Source organism: Camelus bactrianus, chromosome 18 (assembly GCF_048773025.1).
Source record: "Camelus bactrianus isolate YW-2024 breed Bactrian camel chromosome 18, ASM4877302v1, whole genome shotgun sequence".
Lineage (NCBI taxonomy): Eukaryota > Metazoa > Chordata > Mammalia > Artiodactyla > Camelidae > Camelus > Camelus bactrianus.
Window position 1 is genome coordinate 34,386,332 of NC_133556.1, and position 21,713 is coordinate 34,408,044.

Here is a 21,713-nt window from a genome sequence, read left to right on the forward strand (position 1 = left end):
GCAATCTTCCAAGGCCAGAAGTTAGGCTTTAAATGACAACGTTGCACAAGATGACATGATTTTCCAGCACCTTCCAAAACAAAGCTTTATCATCAGGTAGCAAAAGAGAGGATGACATTCATATTCCTGGCGAGTTACAATGCCCTCCTTCTAGCATCTCACATCTACCCCCGATCAATTAACAAAGCTCGTTTTGTTCGGCGAATGAATGAGGACGGCTTTCTTCTGTGCATTTTATTAAAACTTGAAAGGCATGGCTTGCTGCCATCACTGATGCCTATTGGGTTGCAACAGCCTAGTGTTCAAATCGGACTCGCTAGCAATCCACCCAACTCAACATCGGTCATCTTGACACCGCAGGATATTCAGCAAGTCTGAAGTTGTTTTTTTTTTTTTTTTTTTTAAATCATGAAGGATTTTCCTACTGTTATGGAGCAAATAAAAGTTCTTTGTAGCAACAGCTGGAAACAGGACATGAGACGTTTCTTCACACTGTAAGAATTGATAAACAGTTCACAGAGTGAACCAAAGACTTTATTTTTGAAAAGCAGATAACACCAAAGTACTATGTAGTATCCACAGTCATTGCAAAAATAATTACTGGAACTTTCGAAACATCAAATGAATAAGCTGAATCAATGGTTATGACTCTATCACTTTCAACCAATATACAGATTTTCAATCAAGGTCTAGGCTTGATTTCTACATCGTATTATTCACATGTGCCTATTTATTATCAAAACGGGGACTCCTGAAAGTTGAGCCAGGCTTTGTTCTTGATTTGGAAGATGCCACAGCAGCTAACCGAGAACTCTGGCTCGCTGCTTGAGTCCTAGAAATGTCTCCCAATGTTATACGACAAATTGTATTTCTGAAAAATAAAATCCAGACTTCAGATTCCCTTGAAACAGTCAGGTCCCCAAGGTTCGCAGCACCATGGTACCCAGATGGGCTCAAACACGCTTTTCTCTGTCTTTCCAAACACACCGTTGGGAACTCAAAAGGGGCCCTCCTTTAAGAGTTCAATGATGGAGGTTTTTTAAGAACCACACTAAACCCAAGTAAAGGCAGTGGATAAAATTATCCATTACTTTTTCTGTTACGGGATTAAAAAAAAAGGTGAGAGTGCATTGGCAAATGGGAAAATGATACCAGTCACATGGTTACAGACAATGGTATTAAATCCCACCTCTCAAAATTATACTCAGAGGTGTTTACGACCAAAAGGAGGTCACAAAAACTTGTTAATACAAATAATTCCTCTACAAGAAAGAAGCCCTTCGTGGAAAGTGGCTGAGGAGCTGATTCAAAGAAGGCAGATCAGTGGTCAAATCCAGCCTTCTAATTCTAGCCTGCGTCGATGACCTCAAGGCTATGTGTCTGGTAGGTATGACTAGCCCCTTCTTGTACTTAAAAACAAATCAAGAAATTAAAGTGAATTTGTGTGCTAATTAAAAGCCTGCGGTTACAGAATCTGAGAGCCAAGTCCTTAGTCTATAAGGCAAGATTTCTGTCATCAGAAGTGGGGACAGATGGTAGGCACTAAAGGTTGGTTCAGCCACACTGGAGTCAGAACAGGCTCAAAAATAAGGCAAATCTGGGGCTTCTCAGCTTGAGACCAAGAGAAAGGCCCACAGAGGCAAGAAAAGGAGCCGGCCAGAGGCAAATCACCAGGAGATACTCGGACAGGACAATGATCACAGTTGGATGGGATGACTTGGGGTCACAGGTAGGCAGAAAACCCTTGAACCAGCACTCAAGGAGAATGTCTTTGCATGTCCTGTGCACGACTCCAAGCAGCAACTTCTGGGGTTTGGAGGTGTGTTACTTCTGTGATATTTCCCCCCAAAAGAAGACACAAAGGTGGAGCCCCTGGAGAGATGAGACCACCGAGGTGGAGCCCCCACCAGGGGCAGGGCTGGATCAGAGGCGGAAAGGCCTTCCTGCAGCACATGGCTCCCTCCAGGTCCAGCCGAGTCCTACAAACGCTTGTAGGTGCCCAGGAGAGCTTTGCAGTTGGGACAGTAGTGGTCCACATCCTGCAGGGCGTCCACGCAGAAAGGGATGAAGCAGCAGCCCGCTACGCACCTAGGAGAACAAAAAAGATCACACACAGAGCGTGTTACCGACTGTCTGTCATGGTTTGGATGGCAGCCGTCAAAAAGATACGTCGGAGACTTAAGCTCCGGAACCTACGAATGTGACTTTACTGGGAAAATGGGTCTTGGCAGATGTAATAATGGATCTCGAGAAGGGATCATCCTGGATTATCCAGGCGGGTTCCCTAAACTCAAAGACTGGTGTCCTTATAAGAAGAGTAAAGGACACGCAGAAATACAGGGAGGGACAAAGGCCCTGTAAAGACAGAGGCAGAGATCGGAGTGATGCAGGCACAGCCAAGGAACGCCAGGACGACCAGGAACTGGAAGAGGCAAGGAAGGATTCTGCCCTTAGAGCCTTCGGAGGGAGCAGGGCCCCTTGATTTTCGATTTCTGGCCTCCAGAATGGTGAGAAAATAAATTCCTATTGTTTTAAGTCACCAGGTATACGGTAGTTTGTTATGACAGCCCTGGGGGACTAATACACCAACCAAAGACGGGGCACTTGCACAGACCGTTCTGGGTGTACTGTCAAGTCTTGGGTCATTTGGGCATCTTTCAAAGTCAGCCTGGAGTCAGTGAACTTCTTTTGTAAAGGGCCAGAGTCCGTATTTTTAGGCTACATGGGTCTTGTTCTGTCATTGGAGCCTGAAAGCAGCCACAGATAATCCATAAATAAACGGCGCGACGTGTTCCAATAAAACTTAAAAGGGGCTAGATCTGGCCCCTGGGCTGTAGCTGGCTGACTCCTGTCTTGGACTGACCACTTTTCCATATAGAGAGGTTGCTTCTCACAGCAACAACCAAATAAAAGTTCTCCAGATAATGCCTCTTAACCAACGGAGTCCATCGTCAGCACACGCAGGCAGGACATCCACACACCCCGAGGTGTAAGAAGGAACGTATTTGGTCTTTGTCTCTGGTTCCTGGCACGGAGCTCCAAAACCCCTGGAACTTCCTGAGTGACAGGAGTGTCTTTTGCTATTCACAAGGAGCCCCTTTCAATCACACCTGGCATTTATGCTAATGATGCAACTTGGGTGGGGCTCCTAGACAGACCCAGGATGGGCTGGTCACCCCAGAAAAACCAAGTGACTGGAGGGCTGGAACTTCCAGCCTCAACCACAGACCTCTGGGGTAGACTGAGGGGCCAAGGACTGGGTTACAAAAACTTTTTTTTTTTCTAAACAATCTTTTATTTGGGGGAAGCGGTGTAATTAGGTTTATTTATTTTATTTATTTTTAGTGGAGGTACAGGGGATTGAACCCAGGACCTCGTGCATGCCAAGCATGCACTCTACTGAGCTACACACACTCCCTTGGGTCGTAAAAACTCTTGAACGACTCTTTGGAGAGCTTCTGGGTTGGTGAACACATTCATGTGCTGGGAGGGTGGTGCAGCCCAGGTCCACGGGGACAGAAGCTCCTGCACTCAGGGTCCATTTGGGCCTCACCCTGTGTACCTCTTTATCTAGCTGTCCATTTGTCTCCTTTATAATACCAGTAAACGTTAAGTGAGGTGCCTTCTTGAGTTCTGTGAGCCATTCTAGCATATTATCAAACCTGAAAAGGGGGCAGCAGGACTCCCAACTGGTAGCTGATTGACCAGAAGTACAGGTAGCCTGAGCCTTGTGCCTGGCACCTGAAGTAGGGGGCAGTCTGTGGGACCGAGCCCTTAAGCGATGGGGTCTGTACCAACTTCAGGTAATTAAGTGTCAGGACTGAATTGAGTCGCTGGACTCCCAGCTGGTGTTGGAGCGTTGGCTGGTGTCAGAAAACATCAACCAATGTTTGCCAAAAACGTAGTTGAAAGTCAACATTTTACAGGAAGACACTGATTTATATAAAGCAGAATCAGGAAGTATCCTGATGAGGAAATAGTCTTGTGAGAGGAATTTCCTATTGCCCAAGCTTACCTGAGTTCAAATAAGGGCAGATAGTGCATTTGGGGATAATCTCAACCTCTGGCTTACCCATGTGGGTGGGCGTGGCTGCAAGCGCACTGCACGCATCACCTACTTTGTCCTCAACACACTCCGACATGGGCATAACCCCTCCCCCACTTCACAGAGAGATGAAGTCACTTGCCCATAGTCACACGGCAGGGAGAGGCAAGATCTGAACACAGTACTACATTTAAAAAAGAAAAGGAGGAAGGAACAGAAAAAGCTGCCAAAAATTTGAGAGGCAGAGGCTGACTCTCAATAAAAGTTTCCATTTTCTTTCCCTAATTTCAGAGATAGAACTTAGTTTCAATAGGAATGTCCAAAGGTAGTGAACTTTTAAAAAATTTTATTATATTTTAATTTTTTTAATTTAAAATTTTAATATTTAATTATTTTTTAATTTTTGCATTTCTTTTTAATTTTTTAATTTTTTTAATACAATGAACTTTAATGTAGCGCTGTCTCCTTTTGTCCCCACTGAATGCATGTCCTCAAGGAAGTTAATTAAGCTCTCAGGGGCCTTAAGCATCTCTTCAAAATTAGGAAAAGAAATATCGTTCCTCCTCCACCTATGTCACCAGCCAACGCTGCGCAAAGAGCCAGCTGTACAAGAAACAAGGGCCCCTGAAAAGAAACGCGCAGAGTTTCCTTCAAGGAAAACAGAAGGCCTGTGGTTTTCTAAGTGACTACAAGGCCAGGAGTAAGGAAGCTGCCTCTATCTGTTTGGAAAAAAAAAATTCAATTGTGCTTCCTCCAATTTCTCCCAAAACAAGAAGTTTTATCTCCTTCAACATAATACTGTTGGTGCAGACGTAAATATTTACACACTCCTCTTGTGTAGCCAATAGAAAACTAGAGGGGGTCATAAAACGATAAGAAGTTATAAGGAGATGACTACAAAATATTTTAATGAACAGATTGTTTAAAGCTCCTCTCAGAGTCAAGCAAACATTATTACTTAGGTCATGAAATTCTAGAAGAAAAAGACATCGCTGAGGGTACCAGCCACGACACAGATGCAGGCGGATGCTATGCCTGTCCCAACTCGTAGGGAACAGTTTGAGAAGAAACGAAGGGACAGCAGCTCAAAGGGGCAGATGTGCTCGAGGGCAGTGGTTCTCAACTGGGCGTGATTTCTGGCTATAGCAACGGGGCTTGGGGAGCTGCTGGCAGCTATCGGTTAGAGGCCAGGGATTCTGCTCAACATCCCACAGTGCACAGGATAGGCCCCCACCCCGACACACACACACAATACAGAAGTAGGTGCTGCAGTTGAGAAATCCTGCAAGAGAGGAATTCAGAAGAGCCCGGGGTCTGAGTGGGCCCGAGACTTACCCCAGCAGGCAGAGACTCCCGCAGGAGAGCCAGGTAAGGGCGCCAGCATTATAGGACAGCTGAGTCACAATCATCTTGTTGCAGGAAGGACAACACATCTGGACTGGGCGGTCGAAAAAGGAGATGGGCTGCTGCACGTAGACTGTCTGCACAGCAACTGATGGAAAGGAACAGAACAAACTGGCTGATCACCAAACAAAGCCGGCACTCATGAACTGACAAAAAAGTAGAGGGAGGGTCTCGACAGATATTTGCACACCCACATTCACAGCAGAACCATTCACAGGCACCAAAAGGTGTCTGTCAATGAATGAACGGATAAACAAAACGTGGTCCATCCATACAACGGATTATTACTTAGCCTTAAAAAGGAAGGAAATTCTGACACATTCTTACAACACGGATGGACCTTGAGGGCATTATACTAAGTGAAATAAGCCAGTCACAAAAAGGCAAACACTATGATTTCACATGTATGAGGCACCTAGAGCATCCAGATTCATAGAGGTAAACAGAATGGTGGTTGCCATGGGGAGGAGGGAACAGGGTGTTACCATTTAGTGGGCAAAGAGTTTGTTTTGTAAAATGTAAAGAGTTCTGGAGATGGAAGATGGTGGTGACTGCACAAAAATGTGAATGGACTTAATGCCACTGAACTGTGCACTTAGAAACGCTTAGGGTGATCAATTTTATGTTGTATGTATTTTGCCACAATAAACAAAACTGGGGAGGAAAAATGACAAAAATGGAAGAAGAAAAAACAATGGCAGATTTCCATAATCATCATTTGAGGGTCTCCCTAAACTTACACACACACACACACACACACACACACACGAGGTAGGAAAAAGGACTGTGTGTTCCTGGAAGAGAGATTTGGCCCAGCTCCACCAGGCTTTCAAACTCGACTGTCCATGGGCTCAAGTGGGGAGCTTACTGAAAAGAATGCAGATTCCTGGACCCTGCCCCCAAGACAGTCTGATTCAGCAGGTCTGGGGCAGGGTCCCCAAACCACTTTTTAAGCTCTTAAATGGTTCTACGAAGGTGGTCTACAGATGGTAATTTCAGAAACAGTGATGTGATGGGTTTTTAGCCCCAATGTTCTTCATCCGTAGATTAGTGGTTTCCAGGAACCAGGAGGAGGCGGGATCAGGGAGTGACTGCTAATAGGTACGGGGTTCCTTTCAGGGGTAATGACAATATTCTGGACTCAGTGATGATGGCTGCACAACTCTGTGACTAATGCCAAAACCACGGAATTGTATACTCTAAAAAAGTGAACTTTATGGTATGGGGATCCTATCTCAACAAAGCTGCTACTAAAAAAAAAAAAAAAAAAAAGGAATACTGGAGTTGTCGCTAGGATTAGATGAGACCAAATGACAAAGAACTTCACCCGTGCCTGGTACGGAGTGAATCCTGCATAAACAATGCCTTCATTTCACACAATTTCCTTAATAAACTCCAATGCCCGGCGATAAGGCTGGCATTTACCAAGCCAGGGGATACTGGCCTGGTTCTTTATGACAAGTCAGGGGATGCGCTGATACATGCAACGTGTGTATAAAATCAGGCTAAAAAGAGAAAACTATGTGAAAAACACACGCAGACATTCAAAACCATCAGGAGAGCACGCAGGGTGATGGGAACCTGGAGCTTAGCATGTTCTGTTTTTTGGCAAAGCTGTTTAAGCTCGTAGCTCTGTCAGAATGACTTCCTTCTGTTCTTTTTTTATGTTGTTGAAATGCCATTTCTATGACCTATGTATTAGGGGACACTAACTACCACCCAGAGCTAACCAGACAATGTTCCTAGAAAGACCTGGAAAGATCCCCCCACCCCAACCCCTGCAGAAGAGCAGTATCAGAGCATAATTTAGCACTTACATGTACATTTTAATAAGTTCTTTTTTTTTTTTGGTGCAAGAATGAGTTATTTATTGATCAGAGTGTGATCTAAAATACTCTGAAGTCATTATCTTGTCCTCTTCCATCTCAAGGGGTCCGAGTTACTTGAGCTCAATGACAACAGTTCATGTTTAGCCAATGATTACTCACAGAACTTTATTTAATCTTAACAGACCCCGAATGTAGGTATTTGACGAGCCCATTTGACAGATGGGGAAACTGAAGCACAGGGCAGTTAGGTGAAGCCAGGCAGCCTGACTCACGGGTCCACTCTCTGAGCTGGCTATCTCCTCCTGAGCTGCTTGTGATTCTGAGTCAGATTTGTACCTGGACAGCAGGAGGTACCAAGGTGCGAGGCCCTGAAGAAGTAGCTGGAAGGCGGGGGAGTCACTTGCGCTAAAGGTGGGCAGGGGTGGGTTTCAGCTCACCCATTCCTCATTCACGGCTGCTTCGTCCCCCTTCCTACTCCAGCTCTGGCCTCGGGGCAGGGGTTCTCCCGCCGGGAGCCGTCAAAAGTAAATTCCCATTCCCAAATTCCTCTGGGACAGTTGGTTGTGCCTCTGCGTTAAGTGCCAAAGGATTGGTCTCTGGTGGACTTGGGAAAGCTCATCCAACTGTACTTGACTATGGAAGAGCCATGAGCCTCACTGACATGGAACCTAAAAGACCAGATGTGAAATTTCAGGACAAGGGGGAAAGTTGGACCGACTGGCACTTCACTTAGCCCCTCTGGCAGAGTCACTCTGGCTGCTCTCCTGACTCTGACGGAGAACCACGGAGAAGCTGGGAGGCTGTACGTACTTGCATTGGGGTTGGGGACAGGCACTGGCTGGGTATAGTATGCAGGAGGATTCATGCCCTTCCCATCCGGGCCCGTCATGAGCCCCGTGGCTGGCCCGGGCACGGGAGCTGGAGGCGTGGGGTAGTAACTGTTAACGGCCACTGTCTCTTCATAGGACGGGGGTGCAGTTGGACCCGAGGAAGGCCCAGCGGCCGCCTGGTAGGATCCTGGAGCAGACATTTTTACCTAAAGCAAAACCAGAAGATACCAGGTCAGAAATTCAACTGACATCTCTCCCTCTCTCTTTCCCATGCTAAATCTTTCATTTACTCCCTAACAAACAGAAAATCTGAGGAAATCACTTGTGTCCAGCCTTGTCCAAAAGCCAGAAAAGGAGTTTACATCCCTTCCAGCTCCAAGAATCATAACCTTAACAAGAGACTCCCTACATAAAGATAAAAGAGATGATGACGACGAAAGAAAACCACCCAAAGCTAGAAAATCCCAAGGGCAACATTAGCCAAATTTGAGCAGAAGTTTTTCACACTTGAAACCATCACCCAACTGATACCTCTCTTTCACATCTAGTCTTTCTTTTCTTTTCTTTCTTTTTCTTTTTATTAACTGCTGCAATTTTTACTAACAGTGTTTCAGGTGACAGAAAAGACAGACATTCAAAACCCAACCACAAATTATGGCAAATGTAAGAGTGAGCAAAACAAGCCAGATGCCGAAAAATGCACACCGTGTGGTGCCATCTACCTGAAGTCCAGAAACAGGCAAAAGGAATCTTGGGGCTAGAAGACAAGAAAGTGGTTACTCTTGGGAGGGGAAGCTGAGTCTGGAAGTGGCAGGAGAAGGGCAGTCATGATCTCTTTCTTCATCTGGGGGTGGTTATATAGGAATGTCCACTTTGTAAAAATACGAGTTGTACAATTAAGTTATGTGCACTTTTCTGTAAATATGCTATAGTTAAAAAAAAAAAAAGTAAACATAGTGTCCACTGACAGAATGGATAAAGAAGATGTGGTATATTCATACAATGGAATACTACTCAGCCATAAAAAAGAACAAACACCATTTGCAGCAACATGGATGGACTTAGAGATTATCATATTAAGTGGAGTCAGTCAGACAGAGAAAGATAAATATCATATGATATCACTTACATGTGGAATCTAAAAAAATGATACAGGCGAAGGGTATAGCTCAAGTGTTAGAGCACATGCTTAGCATGCACAAGGTCCTGGATTCAATCCCCCTGGTACTCCTCAAAAATAAATGGATAAATAAACCTAATTACCTCCTCACCCAAAAAAAATTTTTTAATGATACAAATGAACTTATTTACAAAATGGAAACAGATTCACAGACATAGAAAACACACTTACGGTTACCAAAGGGGAAGGAGGATGGGGATAAATTAGGAGTTTGGATTAACAGATACAGACTACTATATACAAAGTAGATAAATAACAAAGTCTTACTGTATAGCATGGGCACTAAATTCAATATCATGTAATAAACTATAATGGAAAAGAATCTGAAAAGGTGTATATTTTTAAATTTTTACTGTATTTTAAAAATTATGCATATATAACTTAATCGCTTTGCTGTACACCTGGAACTAACACAACATTGTAAATCAACTGTACTTCAATTAAAAAGAAAAAAAATTTAACTGGCGTTTGTAACCAATAAAAATCAACATGAAAACACACACACACACACACACACACACACACACACACACACACACACACACACACACACACACACACACACAGAGATACACATACACCAGCAAGTTCCCATTTTGAAAAATGAGAATCAGAGCAGCCAGGCACATATTTTCTTTTGTGAAGGCAAAGAAAGGGTTTTTTTTTTCCCTCCAGCAAAGCTGATGCCCGCCTAGAATTACATGGCCTGGACCAAGGGTGTGTTCCTGTCTGCGGTCCCATGCTCAGCAGCCCCTGGGCAGCCAGAGAAGGACACAGTGCCGTCCTTTGTCTGGTTCTGTTTTTCCAATGGGGCAGGGCTAACGCTGCGTTGGAAGGTCCATTCAAACCTGTCTCAGGAGAAACAGGGCAGTGAGCTCCGAGGGCAGCGAGCCATGGTCCGGGGGCTTGGAAGGGCCTGCCGCCACTTCCCACGCACTCTGCTGCCTCTTCTAGAACCCGTGGGAAGCAGAGGCAGCAATTCATTCTGCTGCAGGAAGAAAGAGAGAATCCTTCAAGGATGCTCTGCCTTTCAGCTGAGCCCGAAAGAGGAGATTTCTCTGCGGAAAGAGATGAAAGGGCTTTCAAAGTGAAAAAAGAGGCATGGGAAAGTGACTACGCATAAAACACAATCAATCAATAAAGCGAGATAGGTTGGGGCTGGGTTCTAGAAAATTTTGAAAGTCCTATGGAGATGTTTGGACCTTATTCTGTAAGCCTGTGCTGTCCAAAGGAACTTTCTAGAAGGATGGAAATGTTCTCTATCTGGGGTGTCCAATACGGTTGCCAGCAACCACACAAAGCTCCTGAAGAACACTTGAAATGTGACCGAGGAACTGAACTGTTAAACTATATTTAAGTAATTTAAATTTAAAACCTAATACACAATTCATTTATCAGAAAATCTTTATGTAAGTCTGGGATGCCGTGGGTAAATCAATCTACTTTTTCAACAGCCAATTTAAGGAACCCTGGATTGAGATCAAATGTTTTTGGTAAAATTTTAGCATGCAATTTGGGAGAGGATGTCAACGTGAAACACAGCCTGGATTTCAAAACGTTTTTAGAGCGTTCATGTGAAATACGTCGTGTGCAATTTTTTTATGCTGGCTGTATGCTGAAGCTATAATATTTTAGCTAGCTAGAGTTAAGTCAAATGTGTTGTTAAAGGTCATTTCATCTGTTTATTTTAACTTTCTATTTATTTTATTTTTTTTAACAGAACGCTTCACGCATTTGCATGTCATCCTTGCGCAGGGGCCGTGCTAATGTTCTCTGTGTCGTTTCAGTTACAGTGTATGTGCTGCCGAGGCGAGCACTCTTTCTACTTTTTAAAATGTGGCTACTAGACAATTTTAAGTTGCCTATGTGGCTCCCTTTCTGGTTCAGTGGGGCAGTGGGAGCCATGGAAGGTTATACAGAAGAGGAAAGGTCCAACCCTCGACAGGACAGATGAAGCAAGTCTGTAGGAGAAACAAGAGGCAAAGCCCAGAAGGCCCCTGTGCGTGGGTGGAGCAGGGGGGCTGCCGGTCTACAGGGCAGTCTACAGAGGGGGTTAACCAGGAGTGCAAAAGTGGGGTTAACAGGACCACACGACATCTTCGTGAAAACAGGTTCAGGTTTAAAAATGACAGTAACTATGAAAAGTGGTTAAGGTGTTCCGTCAAGTTCCTCTGACACACGGGAACAGAAACGCAGAAGGAGGAGGGAAGACGGGCCACAGACACCAGCCCCAGGACAACTCTACCAGGCTCAGTTCCCAGGTCGGCCGATGTCCCCTCCTAGCTGGCCCCAGGAGCCCCCCTCAGTCTGTGGACTGGGCTCGAGGAGACTTCATCTGGGGGAACACGGCCGCCTCGTGCCCCTGAGTAATTTACATCCGTGCTGAACGGCAAGAACTCACTGTCCCTTCCTGTCTCAGGAAAGGCAGACCCAGAGCTGCCTGCACGATTTATTATGAAAACTGAGTCATACAAAAAAACCACAAGGGCAGAAACCGCTGTGTGTCCAGAAAGCCTAAAATAGCACAGTTTGCCGTGGTTGCAAAGGGAGTGCTTTGGGTGGGGAAATAGAAGGTCTTGGGGTGCCCAAAATTCTGCAAATAGTTTGGGTCAAACCACTGGGAGGCCATGACTCAGAAGCAGAATTCCTCTCCTTCAAGACCATTGCCTCTCTCCTCCAAAAGGAAAGAAATGCAGCTAGAAATTGTGCTGCTGAGAGTGCATACCCAGGTGTTAGGAAGCTGGGGAGAGGAGGGGGGTGTTCCGTCCATGACATCTAAAGGAAGGAAGGGCCTGAGCTTCTGGTTCTGGAAATTAAACACCCGTCCCCCACCATTTTGTTGACCATCATCATCATTCTTGGGGTCACATCCTATTTTCTGGAACTTCAGGACACTGTCTCTTGGGAATATTGCTTTTGGATCAAACAGCCACATAAATACGCTTATAATTCCAAAAAGAATGAGAGCAACGGGTTAGAATGGTGAAAGGAAAGAGAAAAGAGAAAGAGAGAAAGAAAAGAAAGGAAGGAGGGAGGGACGGAAGAAAGGAAGGAATGAAGAAGGAAGGAAGGAAAAAGGGGGGAAAAAACCATAACCAGCTGCTTTGAAAGCTTTCTAAATAAATTCCACAGCCTGCCTTCCTCCAGGCCCCAGGCCAGGAAATGCCTCTTCAGTCTGTCCTGTTTCTTTATTTTCTCTCCTCGACTCCATCCCATTTCTTCTTAATTTGGTTTCCCTCAGGGGCAGGAGGCTCACGTAGCTACCCACTTAGCCACCCTTCCAGAAAGGATTTGTTCAACTGGCCTCTACCCACTCCTCCTCCACCCCCTCCTCACCCCCACAACGTGAAACTCTTCAGAGCAGCACACCTGCAGACACAGACACAAACGACATACGCATATGCAAAGACACACACATGCTCCACTGTCATCAGAGAACCAGTTATCATGCCAGAGCAGGCCAGGCCGCCTGTGCGCTGAGGCACTACCACAATTCCATCTAATACTTGCAACCCTTTTCCTGGGACAAACTGGAAACCACAGGAAAAACGTCTCTGAATTTAACAAAACAGCAAAGCCACAGTTCTGCCGCATAAAAAGCACAGCCTTGAGAATCCTTTGGTGGCCCTGGGTGGTTGGGGTGGAGATGCTGCCGCAGGGCCCAGGTTGCCGTGGTAACAGGGAAGCTTTGTGGGGGGAAGAAAGGAACAAACAAGGGGGTCTCCTCCTGCCTTCCCCAGTTGTTTAACTTTGTTATTAAGCTCCTGAGAGTGGCTTTTCTCAACTGTCCATTTAAAAGGACACACTGAAGGGGATTCTCTGCCTATCTTCTACCCGCGCCTGCGGAAATCAAGAAAATGCTAAGGGCTCGTTGTTTTCATCATCTCAGAATGACGCTTTTATGAGTTCCTTCCAAATTCAGAGAGGCATTCCAAACCCATTTTTTAAAATATGGAAAATGTGACCTGTGTAGTCCCACAAGGCCCTATATTCAGAAGGGCCCGTGATGGGGAGGGTGTAGCTCAGAGGCAGAGTGCATGCTTAGCGTGCACAAGGTCCTGGGTTCAATTCCCAGCACCTCGAGAAGACAAACAAACAAACATACAAAACAGAAGGGCCTGGGCTCAGTTGAATGCTGCCGCCATGGTGAATTCTGAATTCTTCTTGAACCAGAGGCCCTGCCTTTCCATGATGCCCTGGGGCCAAATGTTACATAGCCAAACACAGACCACTAGTTATAGAAAAGGAAAAGGCGGCATTTCTGATGCATGAAGAGATGCAATTTCTGATGTTGTAAGAAGCACTCGGCTTGGACCTGGAAACTGGCCCATGGGCAGCTGCATAATCCTGGTCCCCACTTTCTCATCCATAAATATGCCAACTGGAATTTTGGGGGTCCCTACCTGAAAACGTCCCTTGTTCCAAGTTTCAACAATTCGTTCGGTAAAAGATATTCTCTTAAATGGGCAGTGAGGGGTATTCAGATATTTATTCCTGAGCCTGAGAGTAGCTCATTCGTTGAACCCAGTATAGAACAGGATTTCCCAATCTTGTTTTCATTACAGCTGTCTCCCCAACTCCCCTGCCCCCACAGAAAAAAAAATGAAGTTATATTTAAATTCAATTAATTAATTTAAATGTAATTTAATTTTGACCTGATGAGAGAAATCAAATACTAAGAACTAAGATTTTGCCAGGCAGAGTTGAGTTTCGGAGGGCCACACACCACTGTAACATCTAAGACGTCTGTCTACCTCTCCCCTTCCCTAGGAACCGAGTTTCATTCCCTTGGGTCCTCAGAACCCACAGTCTGGAAAGAGGTATTTGGGTCCAGTGAATTTCCCAAATCACCAACATTAATTCATTTAGTATTTCTAAAATGTGTCTCCTCTTTTCTCGATGTCAAAAACACAATCATCTGAACACATTTTACCCTTCTACTGACCAAGTCCTGGGATCCCCTGTATCTCCATATTCTTTTCCAGGCATGCCCAGCCCTCTAATGACTTAATCTCATGAGTCACAATGGAAGGAGGTGGACAGGGTGAGGGTGATCGGCTCCGGGGACACTCCTTTCTGCTGTAAGGAGGCCAAACAGGGCTGGGCTGGTTGGTGTCCACTTCCTCCTGCACAGGTCACTCCTCTGGGTCTTGAATCTGCTGAGTCCTCACCACAAGAAGAAAGTGAAGGGTGCTCAGGGGTACCAGGTAACCAGGCTGTTTAAAGCTTATTTTGGCATCTTTGAGTCCAGAGGTTCTGGCCTGAGCAAAATCTACTACTCATTTTACAATCACTACTCCACACCCCATCCCAGATTGACAACTGCATTAAGATGTACCATAACGGGCTCTTACTTTACCGCAACAGGCCCTGTAATTCATGCCCTTACATGCGTTACCCCATGTAATTCCCACATCAGAGTCAGGAATTATTGTTATCATCCCCCCTGACTGACAAATGAAAAAACTGGGGCCCAGAGAGGCTGAGTCACTTGTCCAAAGTCACACAGGTGGAGTGGCAGGGCTGGGGTTTGAACCGACGCCCATCAGACTCCAGAGCTCTTTAGAATTCACCAAGCCACTTCCCATGCGGGGAGATCCCGACACAATCCGCAACCTCAGTGAAACGTGACAGGAAAATCAATTCTCAGTGGAAGCCACACATCTGAACCCCAGTGATGGGTCACCTCTTTCTCTCTGCCTCCCTAACACTCGTGAAGGCACATTTACACAGACTTTCACACCACACATCCAAGACAAGATTTTTAAAATACGTGCCTATCATAGATTCCAACTGATTTTATCACTAAGGACTTTGCAGTTCAAAACAGTCTGCTTCTTCAGAGAAGACCAGGGGGCCAGGATCTCAAAGATTAACCAAAGGTAGATAACCACAGAGCTCTTCCTGCTCAATCTGGGGACACGAACAACGAAGGGGAGACCTCAGAATTTCTGAGATGCCACCTTTATCCAACGAGGCATGTTTAAAGCCACAGGATGGGGCCGGGATATCTCAGCCAGCTAAGTCTCAGCGCAGCCCTGTCCTGACTTTTATGTAATATCGCTGTTGAAAGACAGGAGGAAAAAGCCCTCAAAATCCTGGAGAGAAGACACACCAACAAGCACAGCGATCTTCACGCCTCGAGCTCCTGAAACCTTGAGACACGGGAATAAACTCTGAGTCACGTTCAGCCACAGATTTATTTCTAAAAAGTTCCCTGAAACATCCCGGTGGAGCTGCTACTCCAGACACTCACATAAGCTGTGGGAGTCACCTTACTTGGTCTGTACCAGCACGGGAGTTCACGGGATGTCTTGGGGGGCCAAGCCTGGTGGCGTTTGCCTGAAATTCTAAATTCAGAGGCCAGGGTCTGACTTCCGGGAAGCCTAGAGATAGCGGGCTGACCAGCTGAGAAGGCGGTTCCAAGACATTGCCGGGATGACCCTCGAAAACATGATGCTAAGTGAGAGAAACTGGATGCAAAAGGCCACATGTTCTGTATCCATCCGTTTATACACAATGTCCAGGATAGGTAAATCCACAGAGACAGAAAGCCAGGTAGTGGTGGCCAGGTGGGGGGGCAGTGGGGGCTGGTGCTGGGAGGAAATGGGTACCGGGTTTCTTTTTGGTGATAAAAACGTTCCAGAATTAGACGGCGGTGATAGCTGCACAACACCATGAATGTATTACGTGCCACTAAACTGTACACTTTAAAATGGTGAATTTTATGTTTTGTGAACATTACCTTAATAGAAAGAAAAAAAAAGGAAAGAAAAAGTCAGTGCTAGAAATTTCTAGTCTCCACACCACAAACCAAGGTCTGCAATTCAAGTTTCAAAATCCACAACTGGTCTTAGTTCAACCCATCCAGGGGCCCCGCTTATCTAAAACTGAGACCACTGGGGTCTTTCTGATACCTCCCATGTGCACCCCGACTAAGGTGACCAAAAGTCCTGGGCTGCCCGATTTGGGGGGGGTCCCAGGACCCCACTCTGCCTCTCACTTCACCTCCCACCATGGCTGCAAATCTTTAATGTGTCTGCAGCTTTGTTGGATATCCCCAAAGCCGTGTGTATGTTCTTTCCTCTTTACCCATTTCCTTCCTTCCCTACCGATCTACAAACTCCTCTCACCTATCTTATCTCAGCTTACATGTCACCTCCTCCAAGAAGCGATCTCTGGCCTTCCCAGGGGAGAACTAATTCCTCCTGAAAACTTCCCTACACAGTGAAGAAATCAGGGGTGCAAAGTCTGAAGCCAGACTGCCTGTTTGGTTGCATCTAAGTACCCCGGGGAAGGACTCTGGTGCCTCGGTTTTCCCATCTGTGAAATGGGCACACTGGCAGTTTCTTCCTCAAAGGCTCTTGGTAGGATTACATGAATCCACTTGTGAAAAGAACAGAGCAATGAGGGACACGTAGGCCTTCAGCACGTGCTGGCTGTCATCAATACATGTCTCTCTGCTGTCCTTGTCACAGGGCACTTTTCTCGTCCATCTTCCTAATCAGTCTGTGCATCCTATAAAGGCAAGGATTGGTATTTCTTAAAATCTGCAATCCTTAGCACCTAGAACTCAGCTGAAAACATCACGGGTGTTTCTAAGGAACACCCACTGTCCCAGTTTGCCTAGGACAGAGGGGTTTCTCCGGATGTGGGATTTTTGGTACTTCAGCTGGGAAAGTCCCAGGCAAACCAGAACAAGTTGGTCACCCTGAGATTTCAGCAAATGTTTGGAGAAAATGATACCTATGCATGAAAAGGACACCAAGACCCATCTTGTGTGGCACCAAGATTGAGAAGCAGACGTCAACAGGCGGGTCTCACCCTAAGAGGCTCAACTTAAGAGTGTGACAAAAATGAAGTTTTCTTCAAGGAAGATGTTCCCAGTGACAGGCCTCAATAACAGATGGTCTCGTGCAGTTCAGCTCAAGGTGATGTGAGGATTTGGCCAAAGCATCACCAAATATGCCCCAGAGTTAGAATCACTTAATTGGGTCTGGAATCCTTCGCTTCCTCCAGGTTTCCTTGGGGGAGTGGTATTTCTCAATGGGACACCCTGGAATCTCTCTGCAGGAGATCAAGAAGTGGGTGGAAAGAACTTGAAAAGGGAACTGTGGAGGCGTGCAAACACGAACAAGATAAAATCAGAAAGAAAGGAAAAAAAAAAAAGCCACAACCTCCAAACCTCAAGATCAGTTCATTTTTATTCCTCGACGCAAACGTCTGAGGCTGCCGATGGTCTGCAGAAGGAGCCCTGGGTTTTTGCCAATATCGACTCCCAGTTCTGGTTGGAGTTTCAGAAGAGAGTGAGGAGAGGGGCGCTTCCTGCATCGCACCATCCATTCTAGATCTGGACTCGTGAGCAGGCACCTCAGTGCCACCCCCTCAAACTCAGTACCACCTGTCAGTCCATGTTCGCCACCGGGTCCCTGGCGTGGCTCCAAAGCCACCTGTAACACGTGGATGGTGTCATCCATTCTCCAGAAACAACACTGACTTGTTTCATGGATGTCAAAAAAAATTCAGAGGCTCTAACGAGCTGGTACCATAAGATGCCACAAATGTCAGCAACTGCTGCTGACATGTGAACAGGAAAGGGGGACCGAGTTCACGCCTTTGCGGCCACCTCCACCTTCAGTGCTTGTTCATAATAAGCAGGGACGGAAAGGGTACTCTTGACAGATGAGGGGCAAAGGAGTCTCGAGGGACTTTTCCTTCCCTCCCCCATCCCTTTCTGGTGACATGACCAACAGGCAGGCAGGGTCCAAAAGCAGAGGACAGAGAGGTAAATCCACACACTGAGAATCCTGACACTTGAACGATGGTACAAGACACACGGGCTTCACAGCCGACTCCATCAGGCACTGACGGGGTCGGGGAAGTGAGGCCATGGCCACTGAGCTCAGAGACATTACAGGTGGGACGTCCCTGCCTGGTGCCCAAGATACCATCACACCTGCAGTTTTCAGAAACACCTGCGTGTCCCCGGTCATTTACAAGCGTGGGAGGGCACCACCCATCTCACAAGGTCAGTAAGAATGGCGTGGACCTTGGCCTGCTGAATGCCCAACCGTGATTTGGAAAAAAGTGAAGACAGGGAAGAATGTGAGGGCATGGGGCATGGAGAGGGGAACAAAAAGGGCCAAAAGAAAATTGACGATAGAATTTTAAGGCAGATTGGATGTTTAAATGCAGAAACTCTCAGACCAAACGTCCTTTGTTCAAATTCCAACTCTGCCACCTCTAGGCTGTGTGAACTCGGGAGGGTTGCTCCATTTCTCTGTGCCTCGGTTTCCTCATCTGGAAAATGGGCTAATCATCCCTACACCTCACAGGGCTGCAAGTGGACACGCCCAGAACACTGGGCATGTGGGTCACTAGGAAAACATTAGTCCTCATTACCTACAGGGAAGCAAAGTGCAGCGAGGGGGTCAGTTGCCCACATGGACACAGAGGAGGCAGGAAGACCCAAGCACAGATCCCAGCAACCACCTGCTCCCATTCTGGGGCCACTAACCTCATGCTTTTACATGCTGGCCTAAATCCTGTACAGTCTGACCCTCCCACCCTTACTCACAGTGCGGTAGACAGAATAACGCCCCCTAAAGTTATCCACACCCTAATCCCCAGAACACGTTGCCTTAAATGGCAAAAGGGACTTTGCAGCTTTGATGAGGTTAAGGCCCTTGAGATGAGATGGTCTAGGTGGGTCTAATGTAACCACCAGGGTCCTTCTAGGAGGGAGGCAGCGAGGGCCTGAAAGAGAAGATGCCCTCTTAGCTTTGAAACTGGAAGAAAGAGTCATGAGCCAAAAAAGCAGGTGGAGGGTGAGGGGTACAGCTCAGCTCGTGGAGCGCGTGCTGAGCATGCATGAGGTACTTGGTTCAATTCCCAGCACCTCCATTTGAAAAAGAAAAAGAAAAAAAGAAAGAAACGCAGGCGGCCGCTAGAAGCTGGAAAAGGCCAGGAAATGGATATCCCCTGAGAGCCTCCAGAAGCACCTTGAGTTTCACCCACTGACACCCATCTTGGCCCTCAGACCTCCAGACTGACCAATAGAATCTGTTACTCCAACCACAAGGCTTGTCATTTGTTACAGCAGCCACAGCAAACGAACCTGCCTGCCTCATAGCTGGGCCACCCAACCCCCGCCAGCCCTGCGGACTCTCCAGGGAGCTCTCCCCCTCCAGCACTGGGTGCCCCAGTCCTGGGGCCTGGGCCCCTCAACCTCCCACCCTAGCCCCCTGGCATCTGTCCACCCGCCCTCAGCTCAGAAGCAGCCCCTCTCCAGTTCAAACTTCACTTTAAGCCGCCCAGAGTGTGGCCATACCACCACACCCTGTCCCCTCCGTCCCAGGGGATTCTGCTCCAACAACGCCCCCTCCTGCCAGCCCCGCCCTCTCAGCTGGCTCCTTTCCTGATCTCTAAGCTGGTTCAAATCTTTCCTTATGAAAAGGTAAAAACAACCCTCCCTTCTCCCTCAGCCTGGGTCCTCAGCCCCTCTGGCTCACTGCTTCTCTTCCACGTCCATGGATTCACCCCCGCCAACCACTGGTCTCCTTCCTCCCTCAGCACTGACCCCTCCAAGCCCACTTTCTGTTTCCTGTCCTCTGGAAGGACTCCCTCACTGGCCCGGCCCTGCACCTCCATCCCCTTCACATGTACCTTCCACAGCAGGTCCCCGGGCACTCGGGGGTCTGCACACATCTATGGTCCCCTCACTCTGGAACCCCACACCTATCAGGCTGACCGCGGACCACCCCCGACAACTCCCCTCGGTCTGCACATACAACAAGATGCTCACCTCTCTCCAAAGCAGGGAGACGCAGTTAAAACAACTCAGACACAGACAGTCAATCTTAACGTCATCAGTGAAAAATCATGCGGACATCACATACCTGCTGATGTGAGGGAGTGGGCTTCCTCCCCACAGACCCTGGCCCCAGGCTCACCCCAAGAAAACCGCAGGCAAACCCAAACTTGGAGACGTTCTACAAGGCCAGAACCCCTCGAAACAGCCAAGATCATGGAAAGAAGGAAAGTCAAAGAAACTGTCACAGACGAAAGAAGAATGACACGTGACAACTGAACACAAGGTAGGATCCTGGATTGGACCCTGGAACAGAATCCAGTGGATAAACTGGTGACATTCAAATAAAGTCTGGAGTTTGGTTAACGGTAAGGTACCAATGTCAGTTTCTTAGTTGTGGCAAATACACCCGGATGATGTAAGACGCTAACAAAAGGGGAGGCTGTATGGAGTATACGGGACTTCTGCGCTAACTCTGCAACCTTTCTGTAAATCTGAAACTATTCCAAACTGAAAGGTTTGTGTTTTTTAAAAAAACCCATCACTGATATCAAGATCTTTTCCACCCGTCATTAGATTTGCCATTTTCACCCCGGCAAAGAGCAAAATGTTTGGTTGTACGCAGAGCTGGCCTGGGTGTGGAGGAACAGGCCTCTCCTGCAGGACTGGTGGGAAGGTACACAGAGGCTCACACAATACAAGTCTTCCAAAATTCAACACGCATGAGTCCTCTGACCCAGCAATTCGTCCTCTAGGAGTCTGTATCAGAGACGGCCCCCACACAGGGGTACTCACCTCAGCGTTGCTAGAAGCCACCTAACTGTCCATCAGCAGAGGACTGGGCAGACCAGTTTTGGCCCACCCGCGTAAGGGAATGGCATGCAGCCATCAAGACAGAACAGGGAACTTTCCGTGCAGAAATGCAGTTATCTCCGAGATACATCATTGCATGAAAAAAGCCCAAATGGTGTTCACTGTAGGCCATCATTTGTGTGTAAGGAAGGAGATACATACTTCCTTATAAAATATGCATAAAATGTCTCCAAACAGATACACAGGAAACTGATAACAGTGGCTGACTGTGAGCAGAGAAGGGAGGTGCACCGGGGGATGCAGCCAGACCAAAACTTTCCACCCTTAAACCCTAGTTGATCTTTCACATGTTGAGCCATAGCAATATTACATAATCAAAAAAGTAAGGAAAAAATTAACAAATACAAAATATTTTAAATTATAACTTAATAAATGTATGGTTTATAATTATGAAATTTATAATTTATAAAATTAAATTTTTAGGTCAATCATTTGATTTTTAAAATTTTATTCTTTAATTTTTTAATCAAGTATAGTTAAGTTTACAATGTTGTGTCAATTTCTGGTGTACAGCATGATGTTTCTGTCATGCGTGTACATACATATATTCATTTCCATATTCTTTTTCACTGTAGGTTACTACAAGATGTTGAATATAGTTCCCCATGCTATACAGTAGAAACTTGTTTACCTGTTTAATACATAGTAGTTAGTGTCTGCAAATTTTTTAATTAAGTGAAATTTAAAATAAAATATATTAGGGGGTAAGGGGCATAGCTCAGTGGTAGAGCGCGCACTTAAT

At 46.4% G+C, this 21,713-nt stretch overlaps 1 protein-coding gene and 1 non-coding gene across 2 annotated transcripts in view; both read right to left on the reverse strand.

The window, feature by feature from the left end:
- Window positions 1–512: 512 nt before the first annotated feature.
- Window positions 513–21,713, reverse strand: part of LITAF (lipopolysaccharide induced TNF factor) — a 29,953-nt gene continuing 8,752 nt past the window's right edge. Inside the window, exons 2-4 of the mRNA XM_074346806.1 lie at window positions 8,089–8,314; window positions 5,381–5,537; window positions 513–2,088 (exon numbers count right to left, since the gene is read on the reverse strand). Coding sequence (XP_074202907.1) covers window positions 1,980–2,088; window positions 5,381–5,537; window positions 8,089–8,308 — 486 coding nt within the window. The 5' untranslated portion in view covers window positions 8,309–8,314 and the 3' untranslated portion in view covers window positions 513–1,979. The remainder of the gene's footprint in view (window positions 2,089–5,380; window positions 5,538–8,088; window positions 8,315–21,713) is intronic.
- Window positions 11,004–11,105, reverse strand: LOC123618750 (U6 spliceosomal RNA). Its single transcript, XR_006727220.1, has one exon. It is a non-coding gene; the product is annotated as a U6 spliceosomal RNA (small nuclear RNA).